Source organism: Denticeps clupeoides, chromosome 1, assembly GCF_900700375.1.
Source record: "Denticeps clupeoides chromosome 1, fDenClu1.1, whole genome shotgun sequence".
NCBI lineage: Eukaryota > Metazoa > Chordata > Actinopteri > Clupeiformes > Denticipitidae > Denticeps > Denticeps clupeoides.
Window position 1 is genome coordinate 353,304 of NC_041707.1, and position 20,884 is coordinate 374,187.

Sequence of the window (20,884 nt, forward strand, 5' to 3'; positions counted from 1 at the left end):
CCTTTTATAGTCAGAGAATGTGGAAGATGAGAGCCTGAGAGGTCTGGAGCGCCTCTGGTGTGTCCCGTAATAAACAGAAAATGAAAAGCTCAAACCCAAGTGCATACATTACAGTGAAGCGCAGCCCAGTGCATCATGGGAGCTCTCCAGCTGCAGAAACAAACTAAAAATGCATCATTCAAAGTTTTAACAGGCTGTGAAAATACGATTTTAATATATTTTGTTGTATAGTTTGATTCTGTTACTTTGGTAACTTCAATAAATCCAGATTTTACATGTTTTTATTGAACTTGAATCTTGTAAATGTGCGCTCATGCTCTTATTGCCTCAATTGAGAGGTTTTAAACTGATTTTATTTTATTTAACACTACTTAGTTTTATTTGGCCGTGGGATTTAAAGATTGCAGATCAAGGGCCATGTGTGGTGTGCATCTTTTTGCCCAAAAATTTCTGGAGATTTATTGCAGCACTTGGGGCTAAAAGCATGTTAAATACAGCATTATAATATAATAAAGCTTGTTTAATTAAAATACGTCTGAAGGCGCCATTAGCCACATTCAGACGTCTCCTTGGCTGGAAATACGGCCGCGCATCACAGATATTACAGATATTACACGCCCTCGTATTCGGTCTGGGCATTCTGACTCACGGATTTAATGCACTCTTAATTTCCCCCGGCACCATGCTGGGCTGCTTAGCGAACGCCTTCTCACTCCTGCATCCACAAATACACGGCCTGCCTCTTTATTTCTGCTCAGAAGATACTTTTCATGAAGGCCCGCGTTTTCAGACGCTGAATTATGGATTTGGATTCATTATTAAAAACCGTTTCGAATGGGTGCCATTTAGGAAACGAAAAAAAAATCTGATCTGACGTTTCCCCCTCCTCTGATGTCTGAAGGACATTTCCTGCTGTGATTTTCATCTTTGACTAGATGCCAGTGGGGTGTAGTTAGATTGTGATTAACAACGTTCCCACTGGAATGTTCGTTTGGATTCTGGCGTTCTGTGAGGACGGAACAATCCACAGAATGTTGTGTTCTGTTAACGTTCTATTCTATTCACGTATTCATTTATATTTTATTATTCATAATACGTAATAAGCAAATAGACGTTTGTGATTGGCTTATTAGTCGATTAATTAGCAGCGTCCATGTTCGAGCCTACAGCACTCGAGTTGGGTCGATCTGAACACGACCAGCGTGGCGTCAAGGTCGGTGCTGATTAAACTGGACGGGAATCACTGCTTCCGCCTTCTCGTTCCAGCCTGTCATGGTACCCACTGTCACCAAGGGTGATGGTTAAATACAGAGGACACGTTTCACCGTGTCACCGTGTGCTGTGCTGCAATGTCTCACAATGACAATCACTTCACTTTCAATCCACTGTAAATAAATATGAAATATAAATAAATCTCTCATCTCCCATCACTTCATTTACATTTACAGCATTTACCAGACGCCCTTATCCAGAGCGACTTACAATCAGTAGTTACAGGGACACTCAGGGTTAAGTGTCTTGCTCAGGGACACAATGGTAGTAAGTGGGATTTGAACCTGGGTCTTCTGGTCCATAGGTCAGTGTGTTACCCACTAGACTACCACCACCCATCACTTCATAACTGGATGCTCAGCAGGTTTCCACTTGAAAAAAAAAAGAATCGTTTATGCATTTTTGCAGCATTCTCATTGAAGAGCTGCCTTTTTTAATTGGTGAATTGTCCCTGTCCATGTTCGAGGGGAACATCCTCTCAGGACATTAGGTTTCTTTATACAGTCGGTTCCCCAGTCCAGCATTGAGAAGATCTTTATCTCTACACTCCATCACCCTCACATCTGCGCTCATTCGTGCTTCATTGTTCCCCCCTTCAATATTTCATGAAGGTCCTCCATTACCTTCTGTCTCTCGGTGTATTCTCCCGGGGACTTCAGACAAGTCTCGTCCACCGCTTCCAGACGAATCTTCTCAGCAGCCGAGCCCTAAAGGAGTCACCAGCCATGAGAAAACGGCATGACCTTTCAAAACTAATCAGCTTTTAGCACCAGCAGGCGCCACCGACCAAGCAGCAACGCTGCACGTAGTTCATAACATCTAACGCCATAACACTTTAGTAAATACAATATAACTATGGCTCCGCCCCTCCTCAGCCTGCACATACGCTGCACGTAGTTCATAACATCTAACGCCATAACACTTTAGTAAATACAATATAACTGTGGCTCTGCCCCTCCTCAGCCTGCACATACGCTGCACGTAGTTCATAACATCTAACGCCGTAACACTTTAGTAAATACAATATAACTATGGCTCCGCCCCTCCTCAGCCTGCACATACGCTGTACGTAGTTTATAACATTTAACGCCGTAACACTTTACTAAATACAAAATAACTGTGGCTCCGCCCCTCCTCAACCTGCATATACACGTAGTTCATAACATCTAACGCCGTAACACTTTAGTAAATACAATATAACTGTGGCTCCGCCCCTCCTCAGCCTGCACATACGCTGCACGTAGTTTATAACATTTAACACCATAACACTTTACTAAATACAAAATAACTGTGGCTCCACCCTTCCTTAGCTTGCATATACATTGCTCATAGTGGGAATAAATTCCTTGACCAATATCTTCTACCTTGGGTGTATTGAAACGTAGGTCAACATTTCAGCAAGATTCAGCTTTAATTAGTTGTGAAATTATCAGAAATAATCAACTAACAGAATATTGAGCACCTGTCACTCATGGCTGACAATTAATTGCATTTATCAATCTGATCAAATGGAATTTGTGGTGCCGAAAGTTGACGTTGCGATGACCCAGATCTGTTCTCAGAGCCTCTTCGTCTCCATTTCATCTATCTTTTTTCACCCTGCACATTTTTGCTCCGCCATTTTGCCCCTTTCACTCTGCCCACACATGCATTTATTTTTACCCGCCCATTCTTCACCCGTCCCGCCCCTGTGCTGATAAATGGAGTGGAGACCCAGCTGTTGCAAGTCCATCTGTCTGGATTCATATTTAAAGCCCTGTCTTCATGCAGTATTCATCGGGGCCACGATGCACACACACACACACACACACTTGCTATTAAAATTCATCCATGTTTTACGTGCCATTCACATACGAGCACACACTCTCTTTTACAGAGAATCTGTGCAGGAGGTTCGCAGTCTTGATGGCCGTGGGTCTGAATTATTAAATCTCTGTATTGAATGTGGCTCCATCTGAGATGTTCAGAGCGTCTGCAGTGCTGCACCATGTCTTGTGCGTGTTTGTGTGAGTGCTGAGACATTTACGGCGAGGACACGGCGTGTGTGACAGTGCGGCGTAATAATAGCTGAGCTCCTTTCAGGTCCAGGCATCACTGAGTGTGATTTAACATCCGGGCGGTGGCAGAGGAGACGACCACGCCGGGTCTTCTGCTCTTTCATATCAACAACTGATGCTGACCAATCAGAATCCCCCTCCAGGACATGTTGCAGATACTTCCATGCAAAGCTACACACAGATGAGAACTAACGCTGAAGCTTCACAATCTGGCACGATGTGGACAGGAGTGGGCTGATTGTCTCCTGATCTGCATCCCAGCAGTGTCCTGTCTTCCTTCGGTCATTTGTCCTTATCCTTGTGTCATGTATAGTGTGTCTGTGTGAGGGTCTGATGTCTGTTCATCTTTGGGTCAAAGTGAGGATTTTCTTCACAGTTCTAGCTGCTTCCTTTTGGATTGTAACGTTGGTGGTTTGGAGTTTTCCTGCTCTGTCATTATCAGTAATGCTGTTGTAACAGTTCGACTCCATTTTTGGTAGATTTCATGTTCCTTTCTGCTGCTGTTTGGTTCAAAAGAAATGAAATAATAGCAGAACTGGAGCTCAGTACAAGATATTCAGTCCCAGCTTGGCATAAAATGAAATTAAAGTAATCCAGGCAGCTCCGCTCCACCACATTCACAACTTTGAGTCTTGTGCCATATTAAATCAATGTGAAAATGAAAAATGAAAGATCATGAACTCTAAGCTTATAAAGGAGCCCAGCGGGATGAATCCCGGTCCCTCCATGAGAACATCTCACGTTGCATTGTTCTGATGAATTCATCAGCGCAGCATCTCCCCTCCCGCCTGAACGCTCGCTTAAAAACCTGCTGAAGTCGTGGAGCACCGTGCGGCCGGGACCCACACTGAGATCGGTCGGGTGTCTGCACGTCTGCACACCTTGCACCCTCACGACAAGTTCTGGAGTCAACTTTAGCCGCACGCACAGAAAGAGAAATCTCCATACATCAAACTCAGCAGTGGGGAAGGAGGTGTAGCTCCTAAATTATCATCATTATACTGAGCGCACCCACAGCGGGGGGATTTATGCATGCAGGAAACCGCAGGACATTAAAACAAGCTGTTAGAAGCAGGCCGACAGGCAGGCGGGTCGAGACGCTGCGCCGTTTAACACACAGGGCACGTTTCCAGGCTCATGGCTTCAGCCAGGATGTGCACGTTCATCCGCTGCCGACAGAGTGGGGATAAAAACGAGCTGCGATTGGATTAGGAATTCTGAATGCGTCAGACCATCCACAAGGCGAGCCAGTGAAAATGGCAAATATGTGCGTGTGTTTTCACTGGGAGGAATGGAGGGTCCTCTTAACACAAAAAAAGTGGGAGGAGCTGGAAAGTGGTCGCAGAGGTCAAAGTTCATGCACAATATTACTATAATGAATGTGAATACAAGGCAAGACACACAACATATCTTGGTGTTCTGGGTGTTGATAAAAATTTGTAACCAGCAGGGGCCTTAAACAATACTTATTAATACATACAGTTCTGACGTAATATTAAATATATAAGACATGGTGCATGGGGCATGTTCATAATGTTACATTCACCTTTTTCCCCATCAGAATGTTGGAATTAAAGCGCCTGATAACCTGCATGTTGGTGTTGGTAGTGGGCGTGGTCACGTACACTAGGAATTAAATCGCCTCATAACCTGCATGTTGGTGTTGGTAGTGGGCGTGGTCACGTTCACTCGGAATTAAAGCGCCTGATAACCTGTATGCAGATGTTGTTAGTGGGCGTGGTCACGTTCACTAGGAATTAAAGTGCCTGATATCCTGTGTGTCGGTGTTGGTAGTGGGCGTGGTCACGTACACTAGGAATTAAAGCGCCTGATAACCTGCATGTTGGTGTTGGTAGTGGGCGTGGTCACGTTCACTCGGAATTAAAGCGCCTGAAAACCTGCATGCAGATGTTGTTAGTGGCCGTGGTCACGTTCACTAGGAATTAAAGTGCCTGATATCCTGTGTGTCGGTGTTGGTAGTGGGCGTGGTCACGTACACTAGGAATTAAAGCGCCTGATAACCTGCATGTTGGTGTTGGTAGTGGGCGTGGTCACGTTCACTCGGAATTAAAGCGCCTGAAAACCTGTATGCAGATGTTGTTAGTGGGCGTGGTCACGTTCACTAGGAATTAAAGCGCCTGATAACCTGCATGTTGGTGTTGGTAGTGGCCGTGGTCATGTTCACTAGGAATTAAATTGCCTGATAACCTGCATGTTGGTGTTGGTAGTGGGCATGGTCATGTTCACTAGGAATTAAATCGCCTCATAACCTGCATGTCGGTGTTGGTAGTGGCCGTGGTCATGTTGACTGGAATTAAAGCGCCTGGTAACCTGCATGTTGGTGTTGGTAGTGGCCGTGGTCATGTTCACTAGGAATTAAATTGCCTGATAACCTGCATGTTGGTGTTGGTAGTGGCCGTGGTCATGTTGACTGGAATTAAAGCGCCTGGTAACCTGCATGTTGGTGTTGGTAGTGGGCGTGGTCATGTTCACTAGGAATTAAATTGCCTGGTAACCTGCATGTTGGTGTTGGTAGTGGGCGTGGTCATGTTCACTAGGAATTAAATCGCCTCATAACCTGCATGTCGGTGTTGGTAGTGGGCGTGGTCACTATGATTGTCTTCACAGGCTCTCCGGAGAGGGTCTGTTTTTTCAACTCAGAAGCAGTGTGAACTTTTTGGAAACGTGTGAACACGTTGTGAAAAGACATTTGAAGACTTTGTGTGTAAGTAAGTAAATGATCCTGCCCTCAGTACACACTTTGACGGCCATTTCACACTCTCCGCTCCTGAGGGAATCATGTAAAATTCAGGTTTATTTGAGTATCCACTTAGCGGTGTTAAATTAAACAGCACTCCCTCTCTACTCCACTGTCATGTTTGCTCTTCAATAAAAGGGTGAAATGGTGCATGGGGCTTTTCCAACTGTAGTTGCCAGTTCTGACCAACAACAGTTTTTCACATGGGAACATGAAGGTTCAACCTGAATGGATGAGTTTTTCCTGGAAATTTCACCCATGAGGCAGACTGACTCAAGATTGAGCATTCAAGCTTTATTGTCAATACAACAATATATTCAGAGGTGTGAATCTTCACTGGTCTCACTATTCGATTAGATTACAAGCCGCCCTTATCTGTCAACCCAGGCCACCCAACTACTGGCTCAGTCCTTAGTAATCTCACGACTGGACTACTGTAACTTCCTTCTAGCTGGTCTACCACTATGTACCATCCGACCTCTACAACTACTACAAAATGCAGCAGCACGACAGATCTTCAACCTTCCCAAGTTCTCCACACCGCCCCTCTGCTACGTTCCCTCCACTGGCTCCCAGTAGCTGCACGCATCAGGTTCAAAATACTGATGCTGGTCTACAAAGACAGACATGGAGTAGCACCATCCTACCTCACAGCCCTTATTACACCTCGCACTGCACCTCGTATACTCCAGTACTGCAAGCCTAGGGTGGTAGTAGCCCAGTGGGTAACACACTTGCCTATGAACCAGAAGACCTAGGTTCAAAATCCTACCATTGTGTCACTGACAACTACTGATTGTAAGTCGCTCTAGATAAGGGCGTCTGATAAATGCCGTAAATGTAAATGTAAAGACGCCTCGCGAGCTGCTGCAGAAAAGCCCCCCACTAACACGCCTAAAGTCCATCTGCTGCCAGGCTGCTTCTCCTGCAGCCTCTCCAGATGTCAGCGCTGTTCTGTCTGCTTCATGCAGAACATTTTGGGAAGAAAAAAAAAAGAAAATTTTGGTAAGTGGATGTGTGCTCACTGTCAGTTTCGTTCATCTCCAGAGTCAGAAGAAGTTGATGTGACCACAGGAGACCTTTGTAGAGGTTTATTGCTTTTCTGTCCTGTACATTTCATTCAACAAATGTGACAAAAGGAAACCAGCACCCATCCTGGCTCATTCTGTCTGGCTGACCGTTCTGCTGGACACCTGCGAGGCTTCAGACTGGAACAGAGTCCAGGCGTTAATGAGAGCCGCGGGAACATCAGCCACAAGCACTTTCAAAATGCCCTGTGTCTTTACAAATCTGCATCCAAATTCTGCTGTGTGTGTGTGTGTGTGTGTTCTGCACTTCCTCAGCCTCCATATGTTCCAGTTCTCTCAGGGGAAGAGGAACCTTTCTCTCCTTCTCTCGCCCCCAAACCGTATCAAAACGCACCAGAAAATGGCAATCCTCTTTCATTCATGCACTCATTGTTCTCCAGTCCATCTGTCCTGCTGCAGGGGAGGAAGGCATCTGATCGGGGAACGTAAAGAACCAGGGTCATCAAGGTTATTAAGGATGAATCAGACCAGCCTGTTCCAGCATGGCCTGGACTGAGGGACATGCCACCACACCTCACACCACGACCATCTGAATGTTCACGGTTCCTCTCTGATCACCACCCTGCAATCTGTTACTGCTGCACTGCTCACTTCACAATGGGCCACCAGTAACCACCAGTACTGAGACCATCACCTCTAACCACAGTCTTTTCACAAGCCGTATTCCCCTATAATTCCATTTCATTCATTTTTATAACTTATTCACAGCTGTAACAGGGTGCGTTTCACTGCATGTTGCACGTGATGAATAAAAATCTTATAATAAAGTCTACTGCAGATGACAAGACAAGATTTCACTTTATCTGGGCTGTCAATCAATTTGTAACAAATTAATCACACATTATGCAAATAAGTAAACATGATGTGGTATTTAAAACTATTACAGAGACAAGTGTGCTAATGAGGCTCCGTTTGTCATGTGCCACCCAACTGAATTCTGGGTCGGTCTCTTCATTAAATCTATAAATCCTGCAGTTTGATATTGACGTGACCCGTATGTCTGAGCATACAGTAAACAGCATTCATTCCTATATTTTAAATTAATTGCAGCAATTAACACAAATTAATTTAGACAGCCCTAATTTAGAATTAATTGGATGGGATTTTTCATCATTCACTCATAATTCTTCAGTTTTTTGGAAAGAACCACGAGCACGTAAATATGTGGTTTTAATAACGTACGAACCGTAGCCGCTGCAACACCTTGTTGCTTAGTAACAATGACAATAGCAGATCATAAATGAGGAAACCTTGATTATCAGGCATGACGAGCGTTAATCAATAAGCCACTGAGCAACAAGCACAGATATTGACGTCCCATAAATCGTTCATTCTTCTTCACCTTGTTTACTCTCCTCCATGACATAAATTCTCCCTCTTCCTTCTGGCTTCAGGCCATATGTCAGAGGTCACAGGTCAGAGGCTTTATTCACTGTGTGTCAGAGCAGAACGTGTTCAAAAATAATAATGAAAAAGGAACAGTCACTCGTTTCAGGCACTGTTTATTGGGCCAAGTTTATGAGCGATGATGAGAGAGATGATCACAATTTTTTGGTCTAAAACTACAAAGGAGGCAAAAATTCAGGATATGACGGATGAGGAAGAAACACGAGTCAAATACACAGATATGGAATTCAAACATTTCATTTCAGCCGAATATGAATTTTAAAGATTTACAGAATTTTTCAATTTTAGATTATATTCTGCTATCATGTACACTACAGGCCAAAAGTTTGGACACCTTTTCATTCAATGTGTTTATTTTCATGACCATTTACATTGGTAGATTCTCACTGAAGGCATCAAAACTATGAATGAACACATGTGGAGTTATGGACTTAACAAAAAGTGGAGACCTGACCTCCACAGTCACCGGACCTGAACCCAGTCCAGATGGTTTGGGGTGAGCTGGACCAACAAGTGCTAAACACCTCTGGGAACTCCTTCAAGACTGTTGGAGAAGCATTTCAGGTGACGACCTCTTGAAGCTCATCGAGAGACTGCCAAGAGTGTGCAAAGCAGTAATCAGAGCAAAGAAACTAGAATATAAAACATGTTTTCACATATTTTTGTACAGAAGTACAGAACTCCACATGTGTTCATTCATAGTTTTGATGCCTTCAGTGAGAATCTACCAACGTAAATGGTCATGAAAATAAAGAAAAACACGTTGAATGAGAAGGTGTCCAGACTTTTGGCCTGTACCGTTTGTCTGCTATTCTGCTAATGAGGAGGGTTTACAACAAATGACAGATTAGTACATTTTTTTTTACACATTTTTACAGAAGAATAAGGACAGAAGCACAAATGCTGCATAAAATGAAACACAGGCGAGACAGAAAGACGGTCAGAGCCAGGACCCTGTCCAATTCCAGTCCTTCATCCACACCATATCAGTGCCAGACAGCAGATCTTTGTAAAGAAAGGGATAAGCTTGAGAAGAAGAGACTTGATCATTAATTCCTCCGGACCTGCCTTATCTCAAGACCCGTATTGTTAAAGTATAATGGCTGCTTCCCTAGTTTGTTCACCCGTTTTTTAAATCTCAGATCCAGCAGCAGATCAGTTCTGTAGTTCATCTGCATGATCCTCTTACACAAACGTGGTGGTTCTTCATTGGATCCTCCTCGTTCCTCCGGAGAACAAAGGCAAGAAGACATTCACTTTTTGACCTTAATCGTGGATCAGAAGGATGAAGTCTCCTGGCCTGAGGGACACATCAGAATGATGACCTCTGTTTACCAGTGCAGGACAAATTTCGATCTCTGTCAAACAAACATGGCTTGGTTGCAAGGTCAGAGGTCACACTGGACAGAAACATCGTCTCCCACATACACTGAACATGCACTGTGGTTCTTTGGGCACGACCAGTCAAAGGTTTGGACACACCTATGTTGAGCTTTATGGGTCTTTTTTACAGTGAAGATCAAAATGATGAAATGACACAAATACAGTAAATAAATAGAAATGTTTCATATCTGAAGGATCTTCACACTCATTTACTTTACTTTACTAAAGAGTTTTCTGTATATGATGCTTTAAAAAAACCTCTTTCGAGTAGCTGCATCCAAACCTTGGACTGGTAGCGTTGGCAGACATTAACACCTTAATTCCCCCTGAAGACCCCAGACTCCACACATACGTTCCACAAAGTTACTGCATTTAAGACGGAGTGTTAAGGAGGCCCCGGGGGGGTTAAGGGTTTGAGGAACAGACTCTCAGCCAGAGTAAAATGGAGAACGGTGTATTGCTTTTCATCCATCTCTGAATCGCTGCAAGCTCAGGCACTTTCCACCACTTCTTCCATTCCACGGTCAGGAGGAACTCAGAACGGATTCAAACGGGGCAAAAAACGGGTTCAACGGTCCACCAGTCTGGTGCAGTGCAGTCACGGACTCCGTTTATCAACTCAGTAGAATGTGGGTCCTTCTGCTCGACGTTGTGGGAAAGTCCTGAGGCCGTTTTGCCAGAAACAATCATTTATAATTTCCTAACACGTCCCGCTAAGCTGATAATCCAACAAGCAATTAATCCATTTAAATCAGTCACGATCAATAAAAGGTTCTGCTAAATGAACATCAGGCAGAAACGAGCAACCAGCCATTTTTTCAGTTTAATTGCGTTGACGGCGAATTTGCATATTCGTCAAAGCCACACGGCTGTTAAAACAAGGTTAACGCGTCTGATTGTTTTAAAGGCTGAGCGTGAAAATGATTTCATCCTTCAGTGGTGCACCGTGCTGCATGAGTCCCAACCTGTTTAATGCACCAGTCGACGCCCATCACGCCTTCGCTCCACTTATTACATGGAAAAAAAAACTGATGTAGGGGGGGTGTTTTTTGGTTGCCTCCCGCAGCATTTTACCATTTTACAAAGCGAGGATTTAACATGGCTGGACAATGTCAGCTTGTACTGAAGATACGGCGTGGATCTTGAGGAATTTGAGGTAAGGGAAAAGCTTTCGGGAGGAAAAGAGAGAATCGACCACCACCGCCTCTCCTAAGAAGATCAAACGCTAACGGACGGAGTCGAGCTCCGAGCTCTTACAGCACCGCTTAATCGCTTAAACCAGATAAAAGCATCAAAGGAGACACGAGACTCCGCGTTGCTGACTAACGAGGACACACACACAACACACACTTAAATTCACCCTCACTGGCCAACATTTTACACCAACTTCTGCTTTTATGGATTTTTCTTATTTCTATAATTGTTTCATGAGCCTTGAGCCCAGAGGAACTTTCTGTGCAGACACCAGGCAAGGTTTCTATGGCAATGCACTCGTAAAACTGAATTAGAGCGACAGCACAGATTAGAAAGTCCACCAGAAACAGCCACCAAGGACTCGCCGTCCTCTACGACAGAGATGGAAGTCCATCTTATGGATTTGTGGCGAGTGAGAAGAACATTCCGGCTGGATTTTGTCTGAAAGGCTGCCTTAGAATTAATGACTCTCCTGTGTCCCAGTGCGATGGTCATCTTTGAGTGTCTCAGTCAAAGCCCAGTCCAGTTCAGCATTGATAGAAAATTAGAAAAAATATCTTTTACATTTTTTACATTTCTAACAATCCACCAGATGTTGATGAATTACTCCACTGGGATGCAGTTATATTATTTTCACCTCTTGGTCACTGTCTCTCGGGCCTCAGAACGTTCCCACAGGCAGAAGGAGAACGAATAACGGGACCGTGAATCACGAAACACGAAGCGCCGTTGATGGGCCGGGCGTCATAAAGAGAAAAAGTTCTGGCATTTGAAGAGGCAAGTCGGTGTTGCGCAGGGTCCACAGAGGGACATGGCTACACAAATGGCTTATTAAGTGTCTAAACTCTACTCTAATTTCTATTTTTACTCAAGTTTCCATGCAGTATGGCTTTAGAAAGAGCGTTTGTGAAGATGTGGCGTCTACGCTAGAACGTGTACGGTGCATTAATGCTTGCTTTGTCTGGGATGACACCTTCATCTTGTCTGGAGAGGAGGCAGCTCAGATGACCGCAGCACTTTTCTTTGCCTGCCGGTTTGTTTGGTCAGCAGTCGCTTTCGGTTTCCCTGGAGATGCACTGTGGTTGCTGGTTATTTCTGGGTGAATGGTAATCAAATACTGATATTACATTTGATTAATAAAATTAAAAAAAGAGCTACGTGAGGAAGGAAATTAAAGGCTGCGTCTCACGCAAGGCAGAACCTGATCTGATCTAACTAGTGATCAGGAAGGCTGATAACTGGGACACGTTCCTTGCTGGTTTCTCTACTCCCATTAGCGACAGCATGAAGGTCTCAGAATAAATGTCCCACCGTAAGCATTTATTCATCTGCAGACAATACCCTGCACCTTCCATTCCCTGCATATCTTCATTTAAAACAGGACTCCTACTTTCAGTAATATTTCAGCATCCCCGAGGTGAAGTTCTTAATAACGCTGATCCTGTTAAGAGGATTGTATGACTTTACTGATAAATGCATTTAATTTTTTTAAGTTATGATTATGGAGCTTGGTGTTCGTTCTTTTTTACAAAACCTCAGAAAGCCTCCACTCACTAAATGCGGCTTTATAAGTAGAGGTACCCAATCCAGTAGACAAGGTTGAAGAGGCCAAAAGCGGTGGGGAAGAATATTCTGGAATACGAGTCGATTTTGGAGACGTGGACATGCATCCTGTTTTCCCGCCACGCTCCTGAGCGACAGTCGTCGAAGCAGCAGAAGAAGCTGGCGCAGTCTTTTCCATCCAGGCATTCGTAGGCGTAATCATCCTCATCATGGTAGGGGGCGATGTTGTTCATCTGCAGGAGAGACGTTCCAGGCCGGATGTTCACTATGCTGGACTTCTGTTGGGGACAAATCGCAAGACAACAGGAGTCAACAGGAAAATGGCTGTTAAATGGCAGTTATATTTTTTCTAGTTTGCCGTTGTTACCTGTGCATTCGGCGTTTTTGTCTTCTTGCTCTGCCGGTTGCTGGTGAAGTAATGAAGCGTTCCGTACTCCATCAGAGCAGCGAAGGTGAAGATGAAGCAGACGGACACGAAGAGGTCCATTGCGGTCACGTAGGAGACCTTCGGTAAGGACTTCCTGGAGATGGTGCTCAGAGTCGTCATGGTGAGCACGGTGGTGATCCCTGCACCGCCATCATAAAAGAAAATGATTGGGACGTGATTAGAGGACATTTGACGACCTTTCACCGCATTGAGCACGACTGAAGACCCAACCTGTTGTTTAAGGTTGTCAGTCGCGTTATTTTTTCGTAGTTTTTGCGGATCTGAATACCTAACGAGGTTCTCGCCGGCACCGCATCTTTGTTGATCCAGAAGGAGACCCACGAGAGCACCACGATCATGCTGCATGGGATGTAGGTCTGGATGGTGAAGTATCCCATCCTCCGGCTCAGATCAAAGAAGATCGTCATGACGACGTATTCACCTAAACAAAGCATGCCTGGCTTTAATGGGACGTGAAAGATTCCAAATCGACTATTTCAGTTGTGTGAATGTATTTAGTCACAGTAGAACACTGGTACGCAACCAGAGTTGTTCATGAGGACCCAGCATACCAGACTGTGTGTGCGCGACATCTGAAGTGTTCCTCAGACCAACAAAGGCAAACTGGTAGAGCCTCCAGTAGCGCTGGTCTGCTACCTCCACCGAGCGGCGCTGCCAGCGGTACATGATCTCGTTCTTCGGGTATCCGTCTGGAGGAGAATCCACACGCAGTTACAGAACCAGGCCACGACTCACAAACATTCTACTTCGATGGAGGCATGGCGGAGGCACACAACCAACACACACAGGATGGTCAGATGAGCCCCAGGAGAGACAGATGGAGAAAAGGATGGATGGACCCAGTCATTTCTGACTCCTGCAGGTCAGGGAATGACCATTGGCAGCAGGGCGGCTGGCGGTAAGCAGAGATGCGTGGAGATTTGCGAGCATGATGGCTGTCTGGTCGTGAGACCCCATTCGAGGTGAGTGGCAATGCACGTTCGCAGCTTAAAGCTGGCTGATTGGAAGTCAGGGGAGATGCACAGGGTTTGGTGTGAGAAAGTGTGACACCTACAGCTGGAGAACTCCAGGGGACAGGAGTGTTCATCCATGGGAAAGTTATGCAGCTTTAGGTAGCATTCCGCATTAATAGTCAACCTAACAAAGAAACATAGAATGCAAAAGGAAACATAAAACAAAAAGCACGTTGTTGAACGTAACATGAGACAAGCAGACTGTGCACCGTAAAATGTTCCTGGAAGGTCTTATCCCTGCAACCCCAAATTACATGCTGATTTCTATATATACTGTGTGTCAAATTACTGAATATATATTTCATAACTGGACAAAGTAGATGTGACACACTCTGTCAATCTGTAGGCTAAACCTTTATGACAAAAGTCCCTTGTGCAAAGTGAAATGTACATAACCATAAATGAATAGGCTGGTAATTGATGAAAAACATGTAACTAATTGCACTTTTGAAAAAAATTAATCACGATTATTCAGAATTATTAAAAATATTGGTTGCCAATCATGTGCTCTGTGCATGGAAGACACACCCACCTGCAGGCAAATGTTTAAAATGAAAAGCGACCTGTTCATTTTGACCTCCTTAATATATGTTTTTATATAGTTTTTTTTTTTTTATAAAATATATAAAACCTCTGAATTTCTATACTTCTATCCTGCTTTCACTAAAATGTAAAGACTGGAAATGGACATGAACAAATCCAGTCATCATCCTTCCATCTTCACCAACATTTGATGATTTGGAAGTTCTAGAAAATCCACTCGTGATGTCATGACCCATCAGTTTATCAAATATTGATAAGCAAATTATTTTATCAATATTTTTAGATTATATTATATAGATTCATTGGAGTATTTACTGACATTTGCTGACCTTCAGTTTAATGGTCACCACAATGACCTGTCAACTAATTTGCAAAATTACATTTGGGAACAATTTTCAAAATCCACTTTGTGCTGTTAATAGCACTGAATATTGATAAGCCTTGGAGTTGTGGTTCATCTATTATTTACACTGATGTTAAATATTGAATGCTTAAATATTAAATATTTATAATGCATTGATTGAAAAATGTAATTCCAAATGCAAATTGGTCATCCTAAAAACATGTATATACACACACACACACACACACAGACACACACACACACACACACACAAGTCCTCCCGGAATGGCCACAGTTTGTACAGCGTAGACATAAATAAATGTGTTGAGTGTATGCAGCGCCATATAGAGCTACAGGACAGAAGCACATAGGTCCACACCGACGGCAGATACGTGGCTGATGCCGTACGGCCTCACCTCAGAGTGTACATCACCCGACCGTTGCTCCAGAGGCGGAGCAGGCGATTGGGTGTGGTGATCCAATGGGCGTCGGACTTGCGGGAATTGCGGAAGAACGTGTCGGGGATCCAGATCTTCCCCACCATGTTGCTGTTGAGCATGAGGAGCTTCATGGAGCTGTTGAACTTCAGCCGACTGTCATACCACGTCTGAGCAAAGAAAATGTCGATGGTGTACTCCTACAAACACACACACAACGTTTAACTAACAACTTCAACCAGGACAGGCTGTTCCTCAGAGAACTGAGGTCAGAACATCATAACCTCGAACGGAGCAGCAGAATTCATCCACTTTAGTTCCGTTTCCTCTCATAAGCACAACTGGCCACCATCAATTACTGTGAAGTAGGGACAGAGCAGAACAGTCTGTTGTCTGTTGTCCACGGCCTTCTTTTTGGTTGCGCTTTTTGCTCCATGATGGAAGGCTGCTTATTATGGGGCAGTGGTGGCCTAGAGGTTAAGGAAGCGGCCCCGTAAACAGAAGGTTGCTGGTTCGAATCCCGACCCGCCAAGGTGCCACTGAGCAAAGCACCGTCCCCACACACTGCTCCCCGGGCACCTGTCATGGCTGCCCACTGCTCACACAGGGTGATGGGTTAAATGCAGAGGACAAATTTCACTGTGTGCACCGTGTGCTGTGCTGCTGTGTATCACATGTGACAATCACTTCACTTTGACTTTATTAAACACATAAAGTTCACCAGCGTGCACAACTGAACTCTGCCTCGTGCGGAACTGAACCTACCCCACCTTACCGCATCGTCATGTCGCTGCTTCCTCCTCGCCGGGCTCATCTTAAAAATCCTCCTGTCAGCCCGGAAACGGCGGAAGGCGGCACGTATAGAGCTATACGGGCTGACAGGAGGATTTTTAAGATGAGCCCGGCGAGGAGGAAGCAGCGACATGACGATGCGGTAAGGTGGGGTAAACACTTCTCAAACAGGGACCTGGCCAGCGTGGAGTATTATAATCGGACAAAATAAAAGGAACGGTTTATTTTATAGTATTGTAACGTGTATCAGGATGCACGGCTGTCTTTTGGTGGTTGGTCTCCTGGGGTGACTGGGGCTGAACTGGAAGAGTTTGGAGGTGTTCCTGACAATATCAGTGTGTCTGCTACAGTATTATTGTTTTTATTATATTAGATATTTTGAGGGGATGTATGAAATACAGATGGGGACGGGGATGTAAAGTCAACAGCTGGGATTGTGCTTGCAAAGATGACAACGTGTTGATTTATTGATGGATCAGTTATTCTGAAAAAAACTTTAATGCCCTACTGAGAAGATAACACAGTAACATTTACATTTAGAGCATTTATCAGACGCCCTTATCCAGAGCAACTTACAGTCAGTAGTTACAGGGACAGTGCCACCCTGGAGACACTCAGGGTTAAGTGTCTTGCTCAGGGACATGATGGTAGTAAGTTGGATTTGAACCTGGGTCTTCTGGTTCATAGGTGAGTGTGTTACCCGCTAGGCTACTACCACCCACAGTGGACACACATGCAGTCTTTTTTACTTAAATGTGATTACAACTCTGAGTAAATTAATCCATTCCAAATTATAGAAGAACTGTAGGTTAAAAAAACTGTCATGACTTCAGGCCCTTTGGGTGCTTTGGCCAAAAAAGGGGGAGAGTGACCTCGTCCTTTTGGGGGTCGTTCTTGCTTATGCCCTATGAGCCTCATGACCCCAATTCACCCGTGTTTGCATGCATATATGCCGGCTATATACTGAAATATAAACTGAAATATATAAAAAACAAACAAGGCATTAATTTATTTGGTTTATTTGTTTATGCTTCCTTGTAAACGTCTTATTGTATTTTCTGTTCTTTAATCGCTCACTTACTTGATCAATAGAGCAATTTATAATAGTAGTAATAATAAAACTGACAAACGCACTTTGCTGGCTTTTTTCCTACCCAGTTGCCATGGACCACAGCATGGGGACATAATAGAACCCTGCGGTTCCACAGACCACCGCCCTCGGGTTCTTGGTTTGGTGTTGGTGGGTTTTGACGTCGTGTCTCTGTGCGTCACTCACCATGTTGATTGGGTCCACGGGGCCGATGCTGTTTACGTACACCGCCGTCTCGATCACCGTCGGCCGCACTGCAATACAGACGCTCTAGATTATGAAATATGTCCAGCTGTGTTCCATGTTCCTGATGACTGATGACAGAACACGAGCGTCTATTTTATTATTCCAGTCTATTCATGGAACAACACAATCTAACACGTCACGGAGTACTCTGGTGCCACATCGCAAATCACACTGCACACACACACACACACACACACACACACACAACTAATCAATAGCAACTTGGCGTTCTTGTGCTCCCACTCGGCTGCAATCAATCTGTCTTAATAACTTGAGTTGCTAGACACACAAACACACGCCATGGAGGTAAAAATGCCCTGTCTTCCCTGAATAAGCAATTCTGAGCCAGCGCTGCTTTTATCTGATTGGCCGGACGGGAAGCCGCTCCCGTTACCCGTTACGAGAACGGGCTCGGATCCAGAATGGCAGTCGTGGGAAGGCGGAACTTGCCTCCGATGTCCGGGCGCAGCTTGTTGTCGTAGCCCTGCAGCAGTTTGTTCAGGATGGAGGTGACGTCGCTCTCGTCAACCTTCGGCGATAAAACCCAGGTTTTATTTATGGGGACGTCCTCATAATCCTCCTCCTCGCCCTTGTTGGGGCCAAACGCCATGCTGCCAGACAGACAGAGAAGGCAAGGGGGTGGAGAGAGAAGAGCGGAATAAAAAAAGGCATTTAAGATAATAGAAACGAAATGGGTGCAGAATACGATAAAATAAAAGGGGAAAGGTAAAGAAATGCCGGGGAATATATAGAAGGATTTATGGAGATCTGTAGCGATACAGCGAGACGCTGAAAAGTATCTGGCTGTAGATTACAATCTGGGCAGAACAAAGGGAGCGTAATGAAGCGAGGAAGAGGAGAAATGAAGCCAGATGAAAGAATATTACTGCAGATTTAGAGGCAGGAGGAAATGGGGAGAGGGGGAAACTCATATTAATCTGACTGTGTACATTTGAAGAGAGCAAATGAAGGTTATGTGCAGTCAGAAAAAAAATGAAAAATATATAAAAAATATATACAATTTTAAAAGTATAAATATACAATTTCTTCACAAATGTAAAAATAGAGACATTTTGCTGTGAAATTAGCTTGTTTGCTATGGATAATTACACATTTACAACACAGTCATTACGTAGTTACTACTCTGGGTCCCCAACATACGCATACGCACACACACACACACACTGTTGTTCCGTCTGCAGGGGAAATAAGCTCATTTTTCATTTGCGTTAAACAGCTGACGAAGCTGTAAGCACCAAGGCACTTCTGCTCATCCGTTCTGCCTTTGCGTTCAGACCTTGACACACAAACACACACCCATGGCCTATAGCGCACGCACGCACACACACACACACACACACACACCACTGCAGAAAGGCAACAGCCGGGCTGCGATTTGTTGCAAATCATCCATCCCACAGCATGGTGCCATGAACAGAATTCTGATCTCTGTGGAGATGTGCATGTATATACAGCACACACACATACACGTGCTTGATGGTTCATTTTTGGTAGGTCTGTGAATCTGTGACTTCACTGTGATTTGATTGGATTCTTTATCAGTTAAATGAATGTGATGATCTGATTCCATTTCAAGATTTTGGTTGTAGAGGTGATGGTGGTGGTACAATAGAAGATCTCAGCAAGCCTCTCATGCTGAAGTTGAAACTGCAGGAAGTCAGCAGACAGACCAGGCCCCTGCAGATGCTTCTGTAATGTCTCTCATGATGCTATTTTCAGAGCCATCACTGAAAACGCCAAGGGGCTGGAACCTTCTGGCCAGCACAGAGCTTCTGAATCCCAGTCTAAATGTTGACGGCTTCTGGCTGGCGCCAGCTGCAATAACAGCGACAGCTGGAGCTGCTCTGGTGGCCCTCTTTCACACCTTCACCTGGAGATCTGAAGGAACCCAGTTGGCAAAGTGCCTCCTGGCCTGGATGGAACGTGGTGTCCATAGAGGACAAACTTTTCAGGATATCTGTCTGAATCTCCAGGTGTTTGTGCTTCAAGGCTCTTAGTTTATAATGATCTGAGTTGATCTTTTGAAAAGGTGTATTTGGAGCTACCAGGACATGGCAGTTCCTGTCGACCCAACTTCTTCCAGGAGCAGGACATCCCTTAACTAGTACAATAATTGAACGAAATACCTAAATAATATACATATTTACCTTCTGAGTAATAGGCTATGAAAAATGAGAAGTTGATCATTTCCAATCTAACTGAAGACAGCGAGAAGAACAGTGATGGTTAAACCTGTTTTCTGGGAATTTCACTGTATACTTGTGTAAACATGCGTGTTTCTGTATTTATCTGATTCTATCAATGTAACTGGAAGCTCAGTAATGTCAGACCCAGAGTCCCAGCGGGGTCCCAGCCTCCCCACATCCACCAGAAGAAGCTGAATGGAGGAGGATCCCAGCTGGTGGATGCCGAGCTCTTCCAGAATTGCACCGCTTTGGGTCATCACGAGGAGCCACTTCATTCACTTCATGAAGGTCCTGCAATAAGCTGAGGTGGTGAAGTGTGCACCACGGTCACCATCTACTTCATGCTTGTCCACGTGACCAGGAGCGGACAGGGCTGGGTGGAGAGGACCGGCCACCACCAGTAAATAAAGCCACATCCCCGACTGACGGTATTCCCGCATCGCGCGAACTTACCAGACTCCGAGCAGGACGAAGATCAGCGGGACCTGCAGCGCTGCAGCCATGGACCCGGCGGACGAGCGGAGCAGGATGATGTCTGCGCTTCCTCCGGTAACGCAGCGCGCAGGATGGAGGGAGGACCGCTGCGTGGCGCGCCGGCGTGTGAGTGTGTGTGTGAGTGTGTGCGTGTATGTGAGTGCGTGTGTGGGTGTGAGTGCGTGCGTGCGTGTGTGTGTGTCCGTGTTTGTGTGTGTGTGTGTGTGTGTGTGTGTGTGAGTGTGTGTGATTCCGCTGATTGTGGCACCGCTGGACGTTCTGCTGACCGGGTTGGAGTGAATTAGTCCGGTCACTGCAAACAAAAACGTCCCGCGGGGAAAAAAGCTGCTGAGCAAAGAAGTGAAGTTGGAGTTCTGAGCAGAACACCTCACACACCTTCATCATCATCACCATCATCATGAACCAGAAAACTCCCCCGGTCAGGCCAAAACCACTTACCAGTAGAGTACAGACAAGTGGAGCCCCACCCAGACTCAGAGAGTCAATGTGTGTGTGTGTGTGTGTGTGTGTGTGTGACCCCAATGTCCTTGACATGAAACTCTCCAAGG

The 20,884-nt window shown here is 45.0% G+C and overlaps 1 protein-coding gene across 1 annotated transcript; it reads right to left on the reverse strand.

Annotated features, from left to right (window-relative positions):
• Positions 1–9,265: 9,265 nt before the first annotated feature.
• LOC114791003 (gamma-aminobutyric acid receptor subunit gamma-1-like) lies at positions 9,266–20,613 on the reverse strand. The gene is made up of 9 exons (XM_028981479.1): positions 20,295–20,613; positions 18,085–18,245; positions 17,575–17,642; positions 15,486–15,706; positions 14,225–14,307; positions 13,722–13,859; positions 13,439–13,591; positions 13,090–13,289; positions 9,266–13,000 (listed from the first exon to the last, which is right to left on the reverse strand). Exons 1-9 carry the CDS (start codon positions 20,342–20,344, stop codon positions 12,725–12,727), a joined length of 1,350 nt encoding a protein of 449 aa, XP_028837312.1. The 5' UTR covers positions 20,345–20,613; the 3' UTR covers positions 9,266–12,724.
• Positions 20,614–20,884: the final 271 nt, after the last annotated feature.

Excerpts from the sequence above, each read along its gene's own strand:
- LOC114791003 (XM_028981479.1), bottom strand. The coding sequence starts at position 20,344 with ATGGCTGCAGCGCTGCAGGTCCCGCTGATCTTCGTCCTGCTCGGAGTC. Across the intron at positions 15,707-17,574 it reads CCGTGGACCCAATCAACATG|GAGTACACCATCGACATTTT; the intron begins GTGAGTGACGCA and ends GTGTGTTTGTAG. Across the intron at positions 13,860-14,224 it reads TCCCCTGGAGTTCTCCAGCT|ACGGATACCCGAAGAACGAG; the intron begins GTAGGTGTCACA and ends ATTCTCCTCCAG.